Source organism: Octopus sinensis, linkage group LG1, assembly GCF_006345805.1.
Source record: "Octopus sinensis linkage group LG1, ASM634580v1, whole genome shotgun sequence".
NCBI lineage: Eukaryota > Metazoa > Mollusca > Cephalopoda > Octopoda > Octopodidae > Octopus > Octopus sinensis.
In genome coordinates this window covers 197,303,186-197,324,114 of record NC_042997.1, presented here as the reverse complement: position 1 = coordinate 197,324,114, position 20,929 = coordinate 197,303,186, and the positions used below count along the sequence as shown (strand labels likewise).

General features: G+C 35.4%; 1 protein-coding gene across 3 annotated transcripts in view; it reads left to right on the top strand.

Annotated features, from left to right (window-relative positions):
• Positions 1 to 20,623, top strand: part of LOC115232645 (apoptotic chromatin condensation inducer in the nucleus) — a 137,036-nt gene extending 116,413 nt beyond the window's left edge. For 2 of the 3 annotated variants that reach the window (XM_029802666.2, XM_029802647.2), the window contains 12 exons: positions 2,131 to 2,243; positions 3,176 to 3,236; positions 9,113 to 9,176; positions 9,763 to 9,917; positions 10,013 to 10,138; positions 11,380 to 11,518; positions 13,566 to 13,870; positions 15,243 to 15,350; positions 16,468 to 16,726; positions 17,515 to 17,621; positions 19,264 to 19,386; positions 19,960 to 20,623. In XM_029802666.2, coding sequence (XP_029658526.1) covers positions 2,131 to 2,243; positions 3,176 to 3,236; positions 9,113 to 9,176; positions 9,763 to 9,917; positions 10,013 to 10,138; positions 11,380 to 11,518; positions 13,566 to 13,870; positions 15,243 to 15,350; positions 16,468 to 16,726; positions 17,515 to 17,621; positions 19,264 to 19,386; positions 19,960 to 20,091 — 1,692 coding nt within the window. In that variant the 3' untranslated portion in view covers positions 20,092 to 20,623. The remainder of the gene's footprint in view (positions 1 to 2,130; positions 2,244 to 3,175; positions 3,237 to 9,112; positions 9,177 to 9,762; positions 9,918 to 10,012; positions 10,139 to 11,379; positions 11,519 to 13,565; positions 13,871 to 15,242; positions 15,351 to 16,467; positions 16,727 to 17,514; positions 17,622 to 19,263; positions 19,387 to 19,959) is intronic. The other variant, XM_029802656.2, reaches the window with a different exon arrangement.
• Positions 20,624 to 20,929: the final 306 nt, after the last annotated feature.

Below are 20,929 nucleotides of genomic sequence, written 5' to 3'. Positions count from 1 at the left end.
ATGTGGCTCCTGATCCCATGTACTCTCACACACACTTTGGGATTGTGTGATCTGTCATCTTGTCGACTGTTGCAGGGGATTCACTGACCGAGTCACTGCTAGTTTTCAGCACAGACATAGCTCAGGTTTGAAGTAGCATGCTTTAACAAAAGCTAAGGGGTGCTTTACTCCCAGTGGCCTCCCAGCACACTGGGCACCAATTTGGTATTTCTGAGGGCTCTTGCTATTGTTAGGTAGTTGTTGAACCTACAATGGGTTCATTTGTCCTTTTGATAGGTCTTGTTTTTAATCCTGGTGGGTCTCTAGCAACCCTCCTCACCAGGCAAGCTTAATGCAAGTGCTAGTTTAGTTGCTGATGACCTGAGCATGCAACAGTTTGTACTAGATTCCATGTTACTAGTAGCATTTATAAGAGAACTCACAAGTAACCTGACAACCTACCTATGTGATGGTGTCTTGGCAGAAATATTAGGATGATGTTTTGATATAGATCATACAGAAATTGATCTATTTTCCTCAAAAATCACTCCTCTGTAGTCTTTATCACCACCCTTTGTCAATGTAAGAAATGAATTTATACTGTTGCAATTGGAAGTGCCATTTTTGTTGTTTTAGATAGCTTCCCATTTTGTCTTACAGTGGATTTTATTAGGCTAAAGTTCAGATGTAGAATCTTTTGCCCATTTCTTTTCCAGTTAAATATTGCTTTAACCCTTTGCAGGCTGGCGGGGTTGGAATTAGGTGCAAAAGACCATTGGGGTCCTGAGGGACCCCCTTTTATTTTTGCGCATTTCGCACTATCCATAAATTATTAGTGTTTAATGGAGGGGAATTAAATTATGATTTACTGACTGGAAAAAACCTTTATTGAAAGAAATCATCATCATCATCTTTTTTATAATTTTATAAATTATACATGTAGCACTAAATATAAAATAAAACAATTATTTAGTATATCAATTCATACCAGAACAAATACAAAGAAAATTGACTTAAAGTTCATCAGAATATCTGAAAAAAGAACAGAAAGAAAATATCTCCACAGAAGGCCAATGGGGTCCAGCTGGACCCTAATGACCCTATTTTATGTTAAAACATCCATGACTGGAAATTTTTAACTCAAAATTTGTATGTACATACATAAATTATTGGTAATAAAAGTCATGAGATGTAAAATCATTTAGATAAAAAATGTTAAAGTTGTATAACTTTTAAAATTTGCTGGGGTCCCAAGGAACTCTGCCGGCCTACAAAAGGTTAATAGTGTGAAAGCTTTTGGCTTAGTGATTAAGGTATTTGGCTCACAATTGTAAGGTAATGAGTTTGATACCTGGCAGTGCATGCATTGTGTCCTTGAGCAAGACTTTTCCACGTTGCTCCAGTCCACTCAGTTGGCAAAAATAAGTAGTACCTCTGATTTAAAGGGTCCAGCTTTGTTACATTCCGTGTTACGCTGAATCTCCATGAGAACTACATTAAGGGTACGTGTGGAATACTTGGCCACTTGCACATTAATTTCATGGGTAGGCTGTTCAGTTCATCGAATCAACTGAAATGCTTGTTGTAACTGATGGAGTGCCACTGGAATTGCAATTATCATGAGTTTTTTTTTTTTATAGCCACAGTTTCAAGTTCTATTTGACTGTGTGACACCTTGGGCAAGTGTCTTCATGGGTTTTCAATGCCTTGAGTGGAATTGGTTGATAGAAACTTTGTGGAAGCCCATAGCTTGTGTGTGAATGTTCATTTATCATTCCTTTGTATGAAATTGCTGATAAAAAAAATGATTCTCTAATAGCAAACCACCCTCAATCTCTCATTTTGATAAGTGGAATAAAACAAGGTACAGGTTATTAATAGGAAGGGTGCTTGGCTGTAAAACATTGTGTCCATAATGAGTATTCGTCTAACCCATGCCAGCATGCAAAAAAAAAAAAACGGGCAGAAAACATGGAGTTGGTCAAACGAGGATTGCTGTTGCTTAGTGGCATTAGAATTTAGATTTAAAGCATTGAACTGACTCAAGTTATAAAACCTATATTAATAATTATAATACTTCTAATGATAATATTAATGATAGAAGTGATAGTAATATTCCATTTAATGTGATGACATTTTACTCCATTTCAGGATAAAAAAGAAGTAAATGAAAATGAGGAAATTGTTACAAATGTAGCAGTTCCGAGTTGTGAAATGAAAAAAAATAAACGAGATGAAGTTATTTCCCCTGCCGCTGCTGATAGGTTAGTTTTGTGGCTGTGGTTCGTTGTGAAAACACTTGGCCACATCCTGGAATAGTTTTGTATTTTTTTTTTGCTTTGTTCTTTTCTTTCAATTAAAAAAAAAAATGTATATGATGGACAGAAAAAAAAGAAGAAAAATTCTGTTGTAAACTAATATCTGCTGGATTTTGTGTCATTAATGTTAATGTGTAAGATTCAAAAGCTATATTGTGAAGTATTATTAGCCTATGTATATACTCAACACTCATTTAGTTTTAGTAAGTCATTAGTAATCTTTGATTGTTACTGTTATTTTCTGGCTGACACTTCAGCTGATGTTTTAAGACCAATTTTAAATTTGGAGAATTTTGGGATCTTTTCGGTTTGAACGGCAGTTTTTTCTAGCAGTGTCATATGAAATTGTCACCCATAATTATGACCCTAGTATCGATCTATTGCATTTCAATCTGTTTTAGGGTTATGGGTGGGGGGAAGGGTATCTTTTTTTCTTCAGAAATGTAAATAAACCCAATCTGTTTCTTAAACGAGGGGCATTTTCATATGGCACAGAATGTTTTTTAACTCAATGGACGTCAGTGATTGGTTGAAATTGCAGAAATTGAAGAAAAGAACAACAAATATGTTACAAACTATAGAATTTTCTCAATAAAGCCAAGAGAAAAAGATGTTTTATAAACACATTCTACCAGTATACGAAGTTTAAAAGTGTTTAGTTACGTGGAAATTATTTTAAAAACTGCCGTTCAAACCGAAAAGATCCGAATTTTGTTTTTAGAATGTGTTACAATGATCGATATCTAATTGATTGGGAATTGATATCTCACGAGGTGACACTACTGCTGAGCAGAAACTTTGTACTATAATCTAGGCTGGTTGTGTTGATTGCCTGTGACTTTCTGTGCTGATGTCAATTTACTCAATTTGTGTTTTAGTGATGTAGAAAGTGAACCCCAGCAACCAAAAGAGGAAGTGGCAGCAAATGAAAATAACGAGGTAAAGTTGTCAATTATTAATGTATTCTTAAATTTATATGTCTATATTCTTTGGGAGAGGATACTGTTTTGATTAATGTCCATTACAATTAGCAAAAAAGCCCATCATATTTGCTAGTTAGTCCTTTAGCTTTTTTATACATTCCCAGCTCAAATTTTGACTTGTTTGATTGCTGTTTGCACTATTTCACTTTATTGTCAAAGTGTGATGCATGTTATTTTCTCATGTATTGTAAGAAAGAAAGAACTTGGAAAGAAACCATTTTTTTTTTTTTTTTCCGTTAAGACCTGAATCTATCTGAAATTAACTGGCCATCACATTTTAGTTCCTCTTTATGTTAAAGTAGATCTCATGATCATTGGGGAATTTAGTCACAAAATGGAAAAGTAAAGCAGAGAAACTTTTCCAAGGTGATCAAAGTGAATATACTTTGCATCCTTTTAAAAAAATTTTTTTATAAAATATTAAAAGTGATACATTTTTTACCCGTTGATGTTGAATATGCATTGCTATGTAAATTTAAATTCAAAATTTTGCCTGAAGATTTAATTAAAAAAATATTATTGTACACAGAAAGATCTTAACTATTTCTTTAAAACAATTGTTTTAATTTTAATTCTAAGTTTTATTCTCTGAAAGATTGGAAATTTGCTCGTCTAATTGATGAGAAATACACTTGAACCTTTTATTTAATGGAATTGTTGATATTAGGCTGTTTGAAACAAATATTCTGCAAGATTGTGTTTAATAATGATTTTGTTTCATTTTTTTTGTTTCCTAGATATTATTTACATAAAAATTTACAAATCTACAGTTTTCAAACATTTTAAATTTTATTTTAAATGCTTTTGTTTATCTCCCATTTCCTATTTGAGAATATTTGTATATTTGAGTGTGGATGTATGTATGTGTGTTTTATGTTGCTTGTAATATTTATTTGCTAATAGTTTTTTTTAAAAATCAAAGAATTAGATTTGAACTTAGTGAATCCCAAATTACTTTCTAATTGTAAAAAAATAATTTAAATAATATTTTTCTAAACTAAATATTAGATATAAATATGTGTTAAAATGCTAATTATAACTATATATTAAATATATATTTGTGGTAAAATTTGTAATTATAATTATCACATGATAAAATATTAAATTTTGAAAACGAATGGAGTCAGTGTTTCTTAGTGAAAGCTGATTACATACTTTCTCTGGTATCTGAAATGATAAGCAAAATGTATTACAGTTTAGTCTGACATTGAAATGTAGTTGTTAGAAAAGTTTTTTGTTAAAGATTTTCTAACTTTTGCTGAAGATAAATCATCTTATGTTACTGTAGTTGTTGAAATCAGCTACTTCTGATTAGTGCGATGGAAGTATTGCAGTCCAGAAAATGTCAGAAAAATATTGCTCTCTAGCATGGAGTTTGGTGACATAAAACTGAATTTTATGTAACAAGGTGTAGTCAAGGTTTCATGTTTTGAAACTCTAGGTTTTGGCAAGAATTTCACGAGTGCAACACTTTTGTAATGTAGGGGAAGCCTGTATTCATTATTTTATTATGTGAATTGAATATAGAAGCGAACGGGTCAGCTGGATAAAGTATTGAACAATTTGCTAAGAGTTTTGAGTTCAAATCTGCTGTTGGGTAGATGACTTTATTTCATATGTTAGCTTAACCTTGATCAGTAAATGATGTATAGATCTCTGATCATGTTATACAAATAAGTGGCTGTATGAATAAAGATTTATATGCTTAATGATTTGTAAAATATATTGATTGTTAGAAATAGCAATTAATATTTATAAAAATGTAGGTGCTGAAATAAGTTTTGCAGCCGGTTTTGTTAAATAAACTTTATCGAGTCATTTCAGAGAGATATTATAATACTTGATTCTTTTATTCTTTGAAATAATTAGACTAAATTACCAACTCTGTAAATTCTAGTGTTGATTACACTAGAAAAATTGTCTACAACAATATAAATTTAATAGTTTTGTAATATATACTTAAAAAAATTTTTTTTATTTGATTCAAATGTATGGTGTAAAAAAACTGGTTAGTTAAATATTTCTTTTGCACTCCTGTAGCCATTTATAAAAACTAAATTTTTAAATAGAACAATTTCATAGAATTTAATAAAAGTTGATTAAGGTTAACAGTGAGAATAGAATTTACATAGTATAGTATAATATTGGAAATTGAGTAGTTTTAATTAAGTAGCTTTCTAAATATTGTGAATGTTAAAAGCTTTTTTTATTTAATTTTATTTAGTATTGTCTTGATTTAGTGTTTGTTTATACAAATCTTGAGTTTTGGTAAAAGGAAATGTGTGTTTTGTTTTGAGTCTGGGAAAAATTTTAAGATATTTGATGCCAAGGATAAGAGCTGATTGTCCTTAGCTTTTTTTTGACACAGTTCCTCCCCAGTGTTTAATTTCACCTTACTATCTCCTCAATGCAATAGAGAATTGCAAATCTGTGAGCTGCTGAAGGGCGAACGCCAACACTGATGTCAACATCAGCCACTTGTAGCCATTGGTCTCACCTGATATGCGCTCTCCAGCCTTAACTCATGACACCCTGAAAAGGAAGATGTGGGGAAAATTCATCTGAAGCAAGAGAATATCGCTGCCAAAAGGAGGAGTGTTGTTTTGCAGTCATCGATATCATCATTCTGCCAGATGGAAAATCTCTTCAATGCTGAATATTGTTACCATGGGATTTTCTTTATTGAACTTTTTCTACGTTTCATTGAAACTTAAAATCGTTTTGAAAGAGAGGCATATTTGCCAGAACTTCTTGCGAGAGAATTACCATGATTATCACCATTGGAACAATATTCAAAAGGATTTATGCAATACCTAAGGATTTTACCAATTTCCATACTACTACTGATATTTAAACCACACAACCAGAATTGAAGTTGTTTCTTGAGATTGGTTCTAGATACTTCAGGTTGTCACTGTATTCTACCTCTACACATCTCAAATATGAACACTTACACTTTCACTGTCTGAATGAGAAGCCACCACCATAATTGGATATTACATAAATAGCATTCTTTAAAAAAAAAAAGCAAACAAACAAAAAAACAACAACCTCAAAAGTTATTTGGAATTTTCTGCACACATCATGGAAAATATGCTAACATAAATAAACAATCTCACATTTGCACACAATCGTAATTTAATTGAACTTTCTAAATCAATCACTAATTGATTGATTTAGTAATTATTATTGACATTTTTTTCTTCAGTAGTAGTTGGATCTGTTAACAGAATGCTGGCTCCACACTCGACAGCATTTTGTTGATTTTTGGCTCAGCAAAAACAGAAAATTAAAAAAAAAAGGAAAAAGATAGAAACCTGTGTATTGCAACTGTATCACTTGGAAGCAACTGGAATCCAGGCTCTTGGTTATTGGTACATTACCAATCTTCTGCTCTCCCAGAGTACCAACGTCATTTGTGGTTAATATTTTGTTTCATTGAGACTGGTGAAATACTGAGGTACACAACTTAACCAACACAAGGAAATCTATGAATGTTCTTCTTCTCAATTGAATGAATCAACTCAACTGACTGCTTGAATCAACCATATTTATTATGTTGCAGCGAAATGTTTGATGCAACCATGCTACACCATCCTCATTGAATGTGTTCAACTTCTTGTTGTTCTACTCTTTAAGTAATTCTGTTCCTCTGTCGTTATTCTAAAGACTTTATCAGAAGAATATTACTTTTTACAACCGTTTTGTTGAATTCATTGATAAATATATTTAAGCAGTGACATTCTCATAATAATCTTATACGATGTACTTCTTTCTTAGAAAGAACTGTTTGTAAAAGCATTAATGCATCTCCTGTCTCAGTATTTTGAAAACGTATTTAAAAAACAAAAACAAAACAAAAACACACCTTTTCTTTAGTTCTTTATGAACATTTTCAAGAAGCTAGATTATCGACATCTCTGGTTGTTGTGTACAATCTTAAAAGCCCTGGTGGTTGGCAACTTCACTCATCATCGAAGATGTGGAACGTCAAGCTAGAAGAATGTGCACCGACTTGATGAGAAAATATTTTACTTCCCATGCCCTTGAGTCATACCCAAAGATGTGATGATACTGCTGATGGTGGTGACGATGATGACGGCGACAACTTCACCTGCTGTGTCAGATGGCATGACATGTATGATGCTTCTCCTGCTGGGTTGTTTGTTCAATGTTACTGGAGGAGGAGGAGGAGGCTTAGAGCGTTCACTGAGGCTGGTATTTTGGCAGTGCCTAAACTGGGCAGCAATAACTTCAACATTTGCTCTCTTATTTTAGAAATATCTTCACTTTAGTATTTTCATAAAAATGTAAATTAGTTAAAAACCTAGCCATTTCTAATTATGTATATCTTTTAATATGTGTAAATCTTTTAATATCTAGCTTGTTTATTATTTAAAATTTCTTTGTTTGTTTTGAATGTATAGATCTTGAAGCTAATAACTTAAAATATATTATTATTATTATTATTATTATTAAAGCATATTTAATGTGATAACGTTCTAATTAGTACTTTTACTCTTTCACTTTTAATTTAACAGTGGAATGTTTATGTTAATTAGATTTCATAATAATTACATATTGTCTCTAGTTTTAAAGATTTTATTAATTTAATATTTTAATGAAAATAATTTGCCAAAAAGTAACATCTTTTATTAAAGCAATTGAAAAGTATCCAGACATCTCATTAATTAAGATTACTGTATATGAAAGGAAAAAAAAAGATAAAATTATTATGATAGAAATAGTCATTAAGATGGCTTTTGTTTTCTTGAGTGACTTTTTAGAATTTTACATAAAATGTAAATTGATTACAGCTAAGCTGAGAAGCTGAAAAAAACCACCCCAAAAAGCCTAACTTTGAAAATTATGGTTCTTAGTAATTCTTTAATGTTGCAAACTAAATTAGTTTGTAATTTGAATCTTTTGAGCTACGTTGATATCAGTCAGTAGAGGCCTTTTTGGTATAGAAAGTATTGACTGATGCTGTCACTGCTTTGTGACTGTATTGATAACCTTTACCTTGTGTTAGATCAGTATGTCTACTCAGATATCACTGAAGATATATATCTACTAATATATCACTTAAGGTATATGTCTACTAAGATATTGCTTTCTGAGCCAATGAGCTATTTTGTTGATAGAAAAAATGAGATGAGCACGAAGTCTGAAAATACAGTGTTGGTTTAAATTTATTTGGATAAAAAGAAAATCAATATTTCTAGTATATTTGGTTAATTTATTATTGCATGTAATATAATATTATAGGTGGACAAAAGTCTCCGCAGTGAAGTTTTTTCATTGTGTGCATCACCATGGCACTACTTCAAGAGTTTTTCGGTGAACGGATTATTTCGAAGGGATTTTGGCCACCAAGATCACCTGATTTAACACCGCCAGACTTTTTTTTCTGGGGGAGCAAGTAAAGGATCAGTGTACAAGAATCACCCGAAAACCATCAAATACTTACTGCGGAGAGAGTTTTTGAACACTCTGTATATGATTCCTATTTAAAAAAAAAACATTGCTCTTCTATTCGTATTTATTTACTGACTATTTATCTTGAGATAAAAGGTTTTACTTCATGCTCCTAATATTGATGATATTAGATATTCCAGTGGTTGGAAGCAACAAAAATAAAGAGTAGACAGATAGTTAAGCAATTAATATTTCCTTTTTTTTTTTATATTGGAAATGAATATTTTATATTCTGATGGATTAAAGTGATGAAAGAGCCACAAAAATGTTTCACCATGAGACATTATCTTATGTTAGTTTATTTTACTTTTTGTTTTTAATCTGAGTAAAAAATGTCAGCTGGTTGTCTTTCAGCAGGAGGATGGACAGAAAAACCAAGATAATGATACTACTCAACGTACATCTCTACAGTTGTCTCGTGAGTAAATTTAACCATCGTTTCTGTTATTGGTTGTAATATGGTGAAGTAAAAGCAGGGATCTATGTGCAGCATTGTTTGCACATTCAGTATAACCTTTACTTCAACTTCCCAACTATATTCTTGATATGACTCCCACTGCGTGGCATCTTGGGCAAGTGTCTTCTGCTATAGCCCCGGGCCGACCAATGCCTTGTGAGTGGATGTGGTAGACGGAAACTGAAAGAACCCTGTCATATATATGTATATATATATATATATATATATGTGTGTGTGTGTGTATATGTTTGTGTGTCTGTTTGTCCCCCTAGCATTGCTTGACAACTGATGCTGGTGTGTTTACGTCCCCGTCACTTAGCGGTTCGGCAAAAGAGACCGATAGAATAAGTACTGGGCTTACAAAAGAATAAGTCCCGGGGTCGAGTTGCTCGACTAAAGGCGGTGCTCCAGCATGGCCGCAGTCAAATGACTGAAACAAGTAAAAGAGTTATATTTTATAAAAAAATAATAAAAAAAAAAAACTATTTTAAAAAAAATAGTTCTGTTCCTGTTGTTTTTAATTTTTCCTGTTTATTTTGCATTGTAGTTAAGTTGCAAAATGAAGAATCGAGTGATAAATGTGATGGGAAGGCTACAGCACCGGCTCCGGCTCCCTCTGCTGTACCACGTAAACGTAAATGGGGAACCAGTGCTAAACCCACCAAGTCAACGACAATAGATATTTCTACAGATTCCTTAAAGGTAACTTAAATATCTATGGTTTTGCTAAATATTGAGCCAAAAAAAAAAAAGAATCTTTGAATTTTATCATATTGACTTACATTTATTTATTTTAGGGTTTAATTCCTGAGATAAAACCAAGTTCTATAAAAGAGGCTATATTAGATCTCAGCCACGATGAATGTTCGTTCTCTGACCATGAAGAAGAAAAAGTGGAAGTGAAGTTCCGAAGAACAGTACAGGTTTGTATTATTTTATGTACCGTTTGTATTCAACATCAACATCGTTTAATGTCCACTTTCCATGCTAGCATGGGTTGGATGATTTGACTGAGGGCTGGCGAACCAGTTGCCTTTCCTAATGCCAACCACTCTAAGAGAGTGTTGTGGGTGCTTTTACGTGCCACCTGCATGGGGGGGCCAGTCAGGCAGTACTGGCAACGACCTTGCTTGAATCTTTTACACATGCCACCGGCATAGGTGCCAGTAAGGCAATGCTGGTAACGATCACGCTCGAATGGTGCCTTTTACGTGCCACCGACACGGAAGCCAGTTAGCTGCTCTGGCAATGATCATGCTCAGATGGTGCTCTTAGCACCCTACTAGCACGGGGCTCAAGTGCCAGTAAGGCGACGCTGGTAACGATTACACTCGAATGGTGCCTTTTATGTGTCAATGGCATGGAAGCCGGTTAGCTGCTCTGCCAACGATCACACTCGTATGGTGCTCTTTGTATATTTTGTATATTAGTTGTTTAATATGTCATATCCTCATTTAATGTCCATACTGACATGGGTTGGATGGTTTGACAGGAGCTGGCGAACTAGGGAGCTGCACCAAGCTCCAGTTGCCTGTTTTGGCATGGTTTCTACAGCTGGATGCCCTTCGTAATGCCAACCACTTCATAGAGTATTCTGAGGTGCTTTTTATATGTGGCGCTAGCTCAGATGGTTTCTATGTGGAACCAGTACCTGCTGAGGCCATCAAGGCACCAGCACCCACGAGGTCACCAAGTACTTTGAGTCTTTTGCAAAATTTTCACAATAATGTTTAACCATCGATTGCCCAGGAACTGTGTATACTCAGCTCTGTGCTTGTGCACTTGAGACGGGGGAACTGAATTGTTTTTAATGGTGGGGTACTTCCTTCCAGAATTCTCCACATTTCAGATGACATACCGTCCAGTAGAAAGAAGTTGCAAGAACTGATTTGCATCATCATCATTTTTGGTCTGTTTTCCATATTGGTATAAATTGGATTGTATGACAGGAGCTGGTAAGGCTGGGGGCTGCACCAGGTTCCATTCTCCTTTCTGGCATGATTTCTATGGCCATTTGCCTTTCCTGATGCCAGCTACTTTACAGAGTGTACTGGATACTTTTTTTATGTGGTACTAGCATGATTAATTGTATTACATTAGCATGTTGATAAGCAGAAATTAAAAATGGTTCAGTGATTTTCTTTTTGTTGTTGTTGTTGATTAGATGAAAGAGGAAGAGGAGGAAGTTGAATTGGTCACCACTGCACGAGAAGTATTAACTGATGCGGATTTAGAGGTTTCTTCTGAAGTTGCAGCTGCAGCACCAGTGCCCATTGCCGCGACTGCTGCACCAATTGAAAGAGGTAATCATCATCATCATCATCATCATCGTTTAACGTCCGCTTTCCATGCTAGCATGGGTTGGACGGTTCAACTGGGGTCTGGGAAGCCCGAAGGCTGCACCGAGCCCAGTCTGATCTGGCGGTGTTTCTACAGCTGGATGCCCTTCCTAACGCCAACCACTCCGTGAGTGTAGTGGGTGCTTTTTATGTGCCACCGACACAGGTGCCAGACGAGGCTGGCGAACGGCCACACTCGGATGGTGCTTTTTACGTGCCACCGGCAAGGACGCCAGGCGAGGCTGGCACGGCCACGATCAGATGGTGTTTGTTACATGCCACCAGCACAAACAATATTAAAGCAAACATTCAAGTTTTCTTTTCTACTCTAGGCACAAAGCCTGAAATTTTTTTTGGGGGAGCCCAGTCAATTAGGCTGACCCAAGTATGCAACTGGTACTTAACTTATCGACCCTGAAAGGATGAAAGGCAAAGTCAACTTTGGCGGAATTTGAACTCAGAACGTGTGCTAATGCTTCTGCCACATTCAAGTTTTATTAATTAGTGGATTAGGAGTTCTTCATGTTCTGAGTTTAAATTCTGCTGGGGTCAAATTTGTCTTCTGTTTCTCTAGAGTTGATAAAATGAAGTACCAGTCTAGTGCTAGTGTTGATGACCCACTCCCATCAAAAAATTACTGACTTTGTACTTAAACTAGCAAAAAAATAAGTGGGAATTTCCTCCCTTTGGATTTGTGCTCCTTTAATGTAGACTAAGGTTTCCAATGTTTATTATTTACTTCCATTAACCCCTTAGCATTTAAACTTGCTGTATCTGACCCAAATAATCTACCTGTATTATGTTTAAACTGGCTAGATCTAGCCTCTTGCACTAACTCTACAATGTCATTTTAAAAATTAACAATCGCATCCTCAAAAGTTCAAAGCTACAAGATTATCTATGTTTAATACAATATAAAATGTTAAATAATCCTTATATTTGACAGTAATCTGAATGTTGGGTTAAATTAGTTATTCATAAATAAAATAAAAGTTAAATCATCATTATCATCATCGTTTAACATCTGCTTTCCATGCTAGCATAGGTTGGACGGTTCAACTGGGGTCTGGGAAGCCAGGAGGCTGCACCAGGCCCAGTCTGATCTGGCAGTGTTTCTACAGCTGGATGCCCTTCCTAACACCAACCACTCCGTGAGTGTAGTGGGTACTTTTTACGTGCCAGATGAGGCTGGCAACGGCCACAATTGGTTGGTGCTTTTCACGTGCCACCGGCACGGAGGCCAGTCGGGGTGGCGCTGGCAACAGCCATGTTCAGATGGTTGGTGCTTTTTATGTGCCACCGGCACGGAGGCCAGTCGGGGCGGAGCTGGCAACGGCAATGTTCGGATGGTTCTCTTACGTGCCACCGGCACTGGTATCACAACTACAATTTCTATTGATTTTGATCGATATTTAAATATAAATACAAGTTTGTATTTTAAACTTGCTGTTTGGGTATTTATGCTGTTTACCAAAGACTTACATAATTCTTATTTGCTATTAAAACTCTTGTCTTAACATTATTGAATATTTGTGTTGTGCACAGAGTATTGTGTTCTTTAGCGTTTTCGCTACTGTATTTGTTTTGAGATGCTCTCTGTTTCTTCCAATTTCTTTGATCATATATTGTGATTAAGGTTTGGTGGAAGATTTTAATTCAAAACTTCTGAAAACAAGACATTTATACAAAAAGCCAGAGTTGGTTTCAGCCAGTTTGGTAACGAAAAGGTTAAACTAAGGGAAGTTCTTCCTTTATATCTAGTTTAGAAACAACTATAAACTAGTATTAATATTTAAATAGCAAAATTTACTTAAATTATTTTTTGCATTATGAAAAGGCTGAGACACGGGAATATCTTAATATTCAAAGTCAAATTCTATAAATAATACCAAGTTCTATAAACTGCTGGTGTAGAATAATGTTGCAACATATTAGTAGTATGCCCTAAATACACAATACTGCATATAACATGACTTACTGTACTAATAACTTAACACTTATATTTTTTCAGAACCTGTCACTCCAATAGTTGTTAACCAACAAGCCCCTGCTGTTGTAGTGACCAACAAAACTTTTACGTCTCCATTAACTGTTCGAAGGGTCAGCCATCAGTTGTCAATTACTGAACCTGAGGAACCAATGGCTGCACGAAGATCTCCATCACCTGCTCATAATCCAGTCAGTAAGATAGTGCATGTCCGAAATTTAGTTCGTCCTTTTACAATTGGTCAGTTAAAAGAACTTTTAAAACGAACCGGAGCAGTTGTGGAAAATGGTTTCTGGATTGACAAGATTAAATCCCATTGTTTTGCCAAGGTAGGTTTTTTATTATTATTTACATATATTAACCCTTTAGTGTTCGCATTATTCTGCCAAAATTAATGCTTCTTTATCCACATTGTTTTGAACTAATCATGCATTATCTTGTAGGTATGTGATTTTGATGAGGTAACTGCTAATTTTTAAAACGATATTGTAGGGTTGGTGTAAGAGACCAGATCTAGCCAGTTTGAACATAAAACAGGCAGAATACTTTTGGCCTGATATGGCCGGTTTAAATGCTAAAGGGTTAAACCATTCAAGTACTGGGGTTGATTTTATTGACTGATTGCCTAACAATCACCATCATGATCATCATTTAACCCTTTCGTTACTGTATTTATTTTGAGATGATCTGTGTTTCTTTCAAATATTTTAAATATAATAAGGAATTTAGTAAAATAACTTAGTTATCATTAAGCTAGTGTTAGGAACATAAATTGCAAGTAAGGTTTGGTGGAAGATTTTAATGAAAAACCTATGGAAACAAGACATTAATACTACAGAGCCAGAGTCGGTTTTGGCCGGGTTGGTAATGAAAGGGTTAACATCTGTTTTTCATGTTGGCGTGGTTGGATGGTTTGATAGGGGCATGGTGAGCTGACGATGATGTTGAGCTCCAGTATCTGCCTTAGCATGATTTCTACAAGTGGATTCTCTTTCTATTGCCAACTGTTTTACAGGGTGTATAGGGTGCTTTTTGACATGACACTGGCAACAGTGGTTTACAAGTATCTTGCAAAACAAGACCTTCAGTTCAAATCCCATGAATGAAGCCAACATTGCCATTCATTCTTCCAAGGTCAAGGAAATAAAACTTCTGTCGAGTATTGAGGTTTTGGTGTCAGCTAATTATCTCCTTTGGAAATTGGTGGCCTTGGAATTAAATTAGAAAAAAAAAACAACAAAATTATTATATAGTAGTAGACTGAGAATTGTTAGTGTGCTTTATAGTCAAACAAATTGTGGTTTATAGTCAAGATTCTTTGCCTTCTGAATTCAAATCCTGCTAAGGTGAACTCTTATCTGTCATTGTTCTTTTGGATTTGATAAAATAACGTACCAATCACATATGAAGGTCAGTTAAATTGATTTACTCCTGACAAATTTCTGGCCTTGTGCCTGTATTAGAAATTGTTGAATATATTGTAATAAATTGAGCATATTTTAGTCTTATAATTTATAATGACTTTTCAGGTTGTTTGATGTTTTAGAATTTGAAAAATGAAGTAAAATCATTGATTTTATTTCGAATAGATGCTATATTTTTACCTGCAAATAGTAAATGTAAATAGCATACTTCTAAAATGACTCCAGAAAAATGTTCTCATTTCTTTTCTAATATATTCTAAATTATTTCTTTATTTAGTATGAAACAGAGGAACAAGCTATTCTAACCAGAAAAGCTCTACATGGAACTAAATGGCCATCTTCTAATCCAAAAATTTTGCGAGTAGAATATGCAACAGATGATGAGGTGAATTGAATTTTGATAGTTTTGCAACGTTTTTTTTTTGTTTCAGAAGTAGTTTTAAATTCTTTTGTTACCATTTTTCTGTTGAAAAGTAATGCCTTTCTGTTACAATTAGTTTTGAAAATAATGAAGAATTTCGTAAAATATCATTGTCATTATCAATCCTTTAGCATTCAGATTTCTTTGTCAAATGTAATGCTTATTTATTCGCATTTATCTGAATTAGTTATGTGGTACGTGGTAGCTTTGTGATTTCAGCGATCATTATTATCATCAGCATCGTCATTTAACGTCTGCTTTCCATGTTGGCATGGGTTGGACGGTTTGATAGAGGACTGGCAAGCCAGGAGGCTGCACCAGGCTCCAATCTGATCTGGCAAGGTTTCTACAGCTGGATGCCCTTCCTAATGCCAACCACTCCGAGAATCTAGTGGGTGCTTTCTACATGCCATTGGCATGGGAGTCAGTCAAGCAGCACTGGCATTGACCATACTTGGATGGTGCTTTTTATGTGCCACTGGCACAGGTGCCAGTCAGGCAGCACTGGCATTGGTCATACCCGAATGGTGCTTCTTATGTGCCACCGGCATGGGTGCCAGTCAGATGGCACTAGCATTGGCCATGCTTGAATGGTACTTTTTACATGCCACCAGCATGTGTGCCAGTCAGGTGGCACTGGTATTGACCACACTTGAATGGTACTTTTTAAATGCCACCTGAACAAGTGCCAGTCAGGTAGCACTGGTATCAGCCACACTTAATGGTGCTTTTTACGTGCCACCAGCATGGGTGCCAGTCACATGGTACTGGCATTGGCAGAACAGTATTTTAGGGTAAGTGTGATAGGTCAGATCTGGTCAGTTTAAGATAAAACGAGCAGAATATTTTAACTGGATATGGCGGTTTCAATGCTAAAGGATTAAGCTAGTGCTTGTTTGGAATATAGATTAACCTGAAATTCTGATGGAAGATTTAAATTTAAACCATTTAAAAAAGTATCAAATAGGTTAATTAAAATAATTATTTGAAGTATTTTATTGAATCTTATTAGTTTTGATTGGGATATGATTTACTTGTGTATATGTTATGCATAGTTCTAACTTTTTGTCTTGTGTTTCAGGTGAGTTACTATCGTTCCAAGGAGGAAGGCCCTCAGGACATTATCCGAGAAATCCAGCAAGATGTCAGTGTGAAAACAGTGAAATCGGCTGAGAAATCAGTGCGAGAAATGAAGAAGAAAGAAGATATTAAAAAAGTGAGAGAATGGGATCGTGGCAAGATGAGACGGCGGTCGAGGTCAGCGTCTTGTTCACAGTCTCGGTCAAGGTCCAGAGAAAGGAAAAAACGGGCACTAAGCGGAGAAAAAAGAGAAAAGAAAGGTAACTGATTTAACCCTTTCGTTACCAACCCGGCCGAAACCGGCTCTGAATCTGTAGCACAAATGTCTTGTTTTCATAAGTTTTGAATTTAAATCTGCCACCAAACCTTAGTCACAGTTTATGTTCCTAACACTAGCTTAATGATAACTAAGTCATTTTACTAAATTCTTTGTTACATTTAAATTAATTGAAAGAAACACAGAGTATCTCAAACAGAAATACAGTAATGAAAGGGTTAATATTATAGTTACACAAACACACACACAAAACTTCTGATATCTTTCAGCCTTTTTGCATCTTGTAATTATACTTTAGGTCAAGGGTTCCTTTGGATTCCAGTTTTACATTGGTGAATCCCCATAGCCATTTGATGTTTAAATAATACTTTTACAGATAATTCTTTCAGAAGTCTCATTTTGTTTTTCACGTGTTCACTTGTGTATGTTAGCAACAGCACTCTCCGAGAAAACATCTTTTAACGGCCAGGAACATGTTGTAAAGCATTAGAGAAAGAAACCTGGTTGTTTCTTGTAATAAATACGTCTGAATCCTTCAAATACTATGAACTGGCGTTACCAAGGTGGTTTTAAACTGTCAGTTCTGTCCTGGTGGGGTGGGTCTTCTTGGGTACAGCAATGCACCACATATCTCCTTCATAAGCCTTGACATTTCGAGATTGGCTTTCAGTGTTGTGTCCCAGTCTTCCTGGGTTTCCAACAGTTTTGTCATGACATCCTCCAGAGAGATTTCTGTAGTTATTTCATTTCTTTTGTTTTATTGTTTTGCAGAAAAGAAAGTCATAGAAGAAGAAGCCCCTGCCAAATTACTAGATGATTTATTTAGGAAAACCAAAGCTGTTCCGTGTATATACTGGTTGCCACTAACAGAAAGTCAGGTAGGAATATTCTTGTCTCTCTTTACCTTCAGTTTCAGTTATTGGACTGTGGCCATGCTGGAAGGATTTAGTTGAACAAATTTACTCCAGTGCATTTTTTTTTTTAACACATCCCATCAGTCTCCTTTGCTGAACTGTTAATTTAATGGGGATGTGAACAAACTGATGCTAGTTGTCAAAGGGTGGTGTTGAGGCCAAACACAACCACACACATGCACACACACACACATGACAGGCTTCCGCACAGTTTTTGTTATTCAGATTTGCTCATAAGGCATTGGTCAACCTGGGATTATAGTGGAAGGCCCTTGTCCAGTTGGACTGAACCTGAAACCATGTGACTATAAAGCAAGCTTCTTGGCTATGCCTGAGCCGATGAGATATATAATTATTTTAATTGTAGGAAAGCCAAATCAATGTTGTGTGTGTTTCCATAAATGAACATAATTTATTTCATATCACATACAAAAATTATGCAATTTATGCAGCACGTGCTATAAAATTAGCATTCATTTGCTTCTTCAGAAATTTTAATTTCATCATCATCATCATCATTCAGTGTTTGTTTCCTATGCTGGCTGGCATGGGTTGGACGGTTTGACAGGAGCTAGCAAGCTGGGGAGCTGCACCAATCACCAGTTGTCTGTTTTGGCATGATTTCTACAGCTGGATGCCCTTCCTAACACCAACCACTTTCACAAACTGTATTGTGTGTTTAGTGTGGCTCCGAGCCTTACCAGCTCCTGCCAAACTGTCCAGTCCATGCCAGCAGGGAAAACACATTAAATGATGATGATGATGAAGAATTTCTATTTACCTTGTGATGAAATATGCTGGTATCAACGATATTGATGACATCACAAAACTACAAGATTTATCATGGTTAGAATTATTTGTTTTATGTTACATGGTTTCAGGGTTCAGTTGGTGTTAGGAAGGGCATCCAACTGGAAGAATCCCTGCCAAAACAGACACAGTAGCCTAGGGTAGTTTTTCTACTTGGCCAGCTCCTGTTAACCATCCTACTCATAATAATAATAATAATAATAATACATTGTGTACAGTGCTCAAGTGCACTACAACTCATCTAAAGTGTATGTATAATCAAGTGTAGTTTCGGTGGATTTCGGACAGCATGAGGGCCTTAAAGGATGCAGTGTCATGGCAGTCAACAACTGACGCAGGCGGTTTGTTCCATGCCTCAGCAACTCCGAGTGTGAAAAAATGTCTCCGAAAGCATGCATGGAAGATGGATGTTAATGATGATGATAATGATGAAGGGTGTGGTGGTTTGAGATTATCATCTCCTCTGTCCAATGAAATTATGTGGCTGAGAATGTTACTGTTCACCGATATCATGTGGGAACTGGAGTCAGGGTGGTCGAGGAAGTTGATTGGTTTAATATAAGGTTGTCCCAAAAGTTCGTAGAAAGTCTTGGAAAATAATGGTCTTTATTTTGAGGAATAATTTTTGTTGTTTTTGTTAGTACTTGGCGAGTAAAAATTCAATTTTCGCAAGTGTTTACGAACTTTTGGGACAACCTAATATATGGTGACTATTTTGTTAATGTCTCTTTTGTTAATGTTTCCATGAAACAGTAAATGTATAGCAAACCACTGAAGGTGACCAATCGTTGCTTAGATTGCAGATCGAGAACGAGAACGGCGACAACGGCAATTAGAACGAGAACAGAGGCGAAGAGAGTTGGAGAAGGAAGAAGAAGCAGAACGTAAAAAGAGAAGAGAAATGGAAGAAAAACGAAAAGTAAAGTATTCAGTTTCTATATAATGATAATGATGATGATGATAATAATAATAATGAAATTATTGTATACACTGCTTTCTCGATCTATCTTTCTGCATTGTTTTATTCAGTTTTATTCAAAGATTTGTGGGTTAGGATTTTTTTTTGGTCACCCTGTATATATATATATATATATATATATATGTGTGTGTGTGTATATATACACACATACAGAATAAAAGACACAGAGGAGACAATGGAAAAGACAAAGAGATAGAAATGCAGGGTAAAGCAAATTCTTGTTAAATAATCCTTAAAAGTAGTTGAAGCCCCATCTTGCTGGAACCACTGTTCATCTCAATCTATCCCTCTCTGTTGTCCCAGTGATGCTCAAAACTTCTTCAGTACTGCCAAGCCTTGTAGGTTCTGTTTTTTGGGTGGGGCAGGGGTGTTTCACCCTGTATTCTAGACTGCAAAGTTCTTCGGTGTTAATTGGTTGAGTAAAGAAATAGAGATTTTGGTTTGTAATTTTGTGAGAAGTTTTCTGCTTATGACATTTAATGTAACACCAAACTTTTCTCTGCCTCCTTTTAGGAACGACCAGAACGAAGCAGCGACAAAAGAGCTGGCAGTTCCGATCGAGCGCGGAAAGACAAAAGGGAAGAGAACTGGCGTCCGAACCGGAGACCGTCAAGTCGGAGTCGAAGTCGCAGTCGACGACATTAACTTATCCATTACCTAGATAATTCTTCCTGATCCAAATGTTGAATTATTTACGGGTGAATTGTTTTGACCAACTAGTCACCTGTCCTTTGTACAGCAATAAAAAAAAAAGAAAGACTTGATTTTCCACTCATTTGTACATAACTTCATACTGGAGCTGCCCTTTGAATGGCAGTTGCTTTCTTTCTCTCTCCCTCTCTCTCTCTCTGCATTTTATTTAAGACAGACGACTTCAATGTTGTAAGGAATGAAATTAATGCAATTCCTTTGATATTTTGTCAGATTTTCACCAAATTTCTGTTCTTTCAACATTGTTGTTTGAAATGAAGGAAGGTGCAAAAAAACAAACTGTTAACACAATTAAAGCACATTTAGGATGGTCAAGCAAAATTGGCCAACTGAAATTGTTTCAGTTTTGAACTGTTGTTGGTGAAGATTTTGTTTTGGCTGACCTAAATATTTTGTACACAACTTTAGATCTTCAATTGAAGGTCTCTTATCTTTTGAAGAGTGTGATAAAATGTTCTCTTTTTTTAAAAAAAAATCTTGTGTTTTCTTTTTCTTTCTTGTTTAAAACATTTCTTTTATAATTTTTTTTCTTCTTTTTCCTTTAATTCAGAAAGATGTTTTCTTAAAAGAATTCCTTTCTTGAAATCGGAAAATTTGTTTCAGTGCTTCTGGTTCCCTTACTGTCTCTATTCTCATATCATCAGCATCATTATCAGCGTCATCATTATCATCAGCATCAAGAATGTTTTCTTTTGCATGCACATAAGTCTAGTTACTCAGTTTCCATGGCATATTCCCTCTGTTGCAGGGTTGAAGGCCAGCAGTTTTCAAG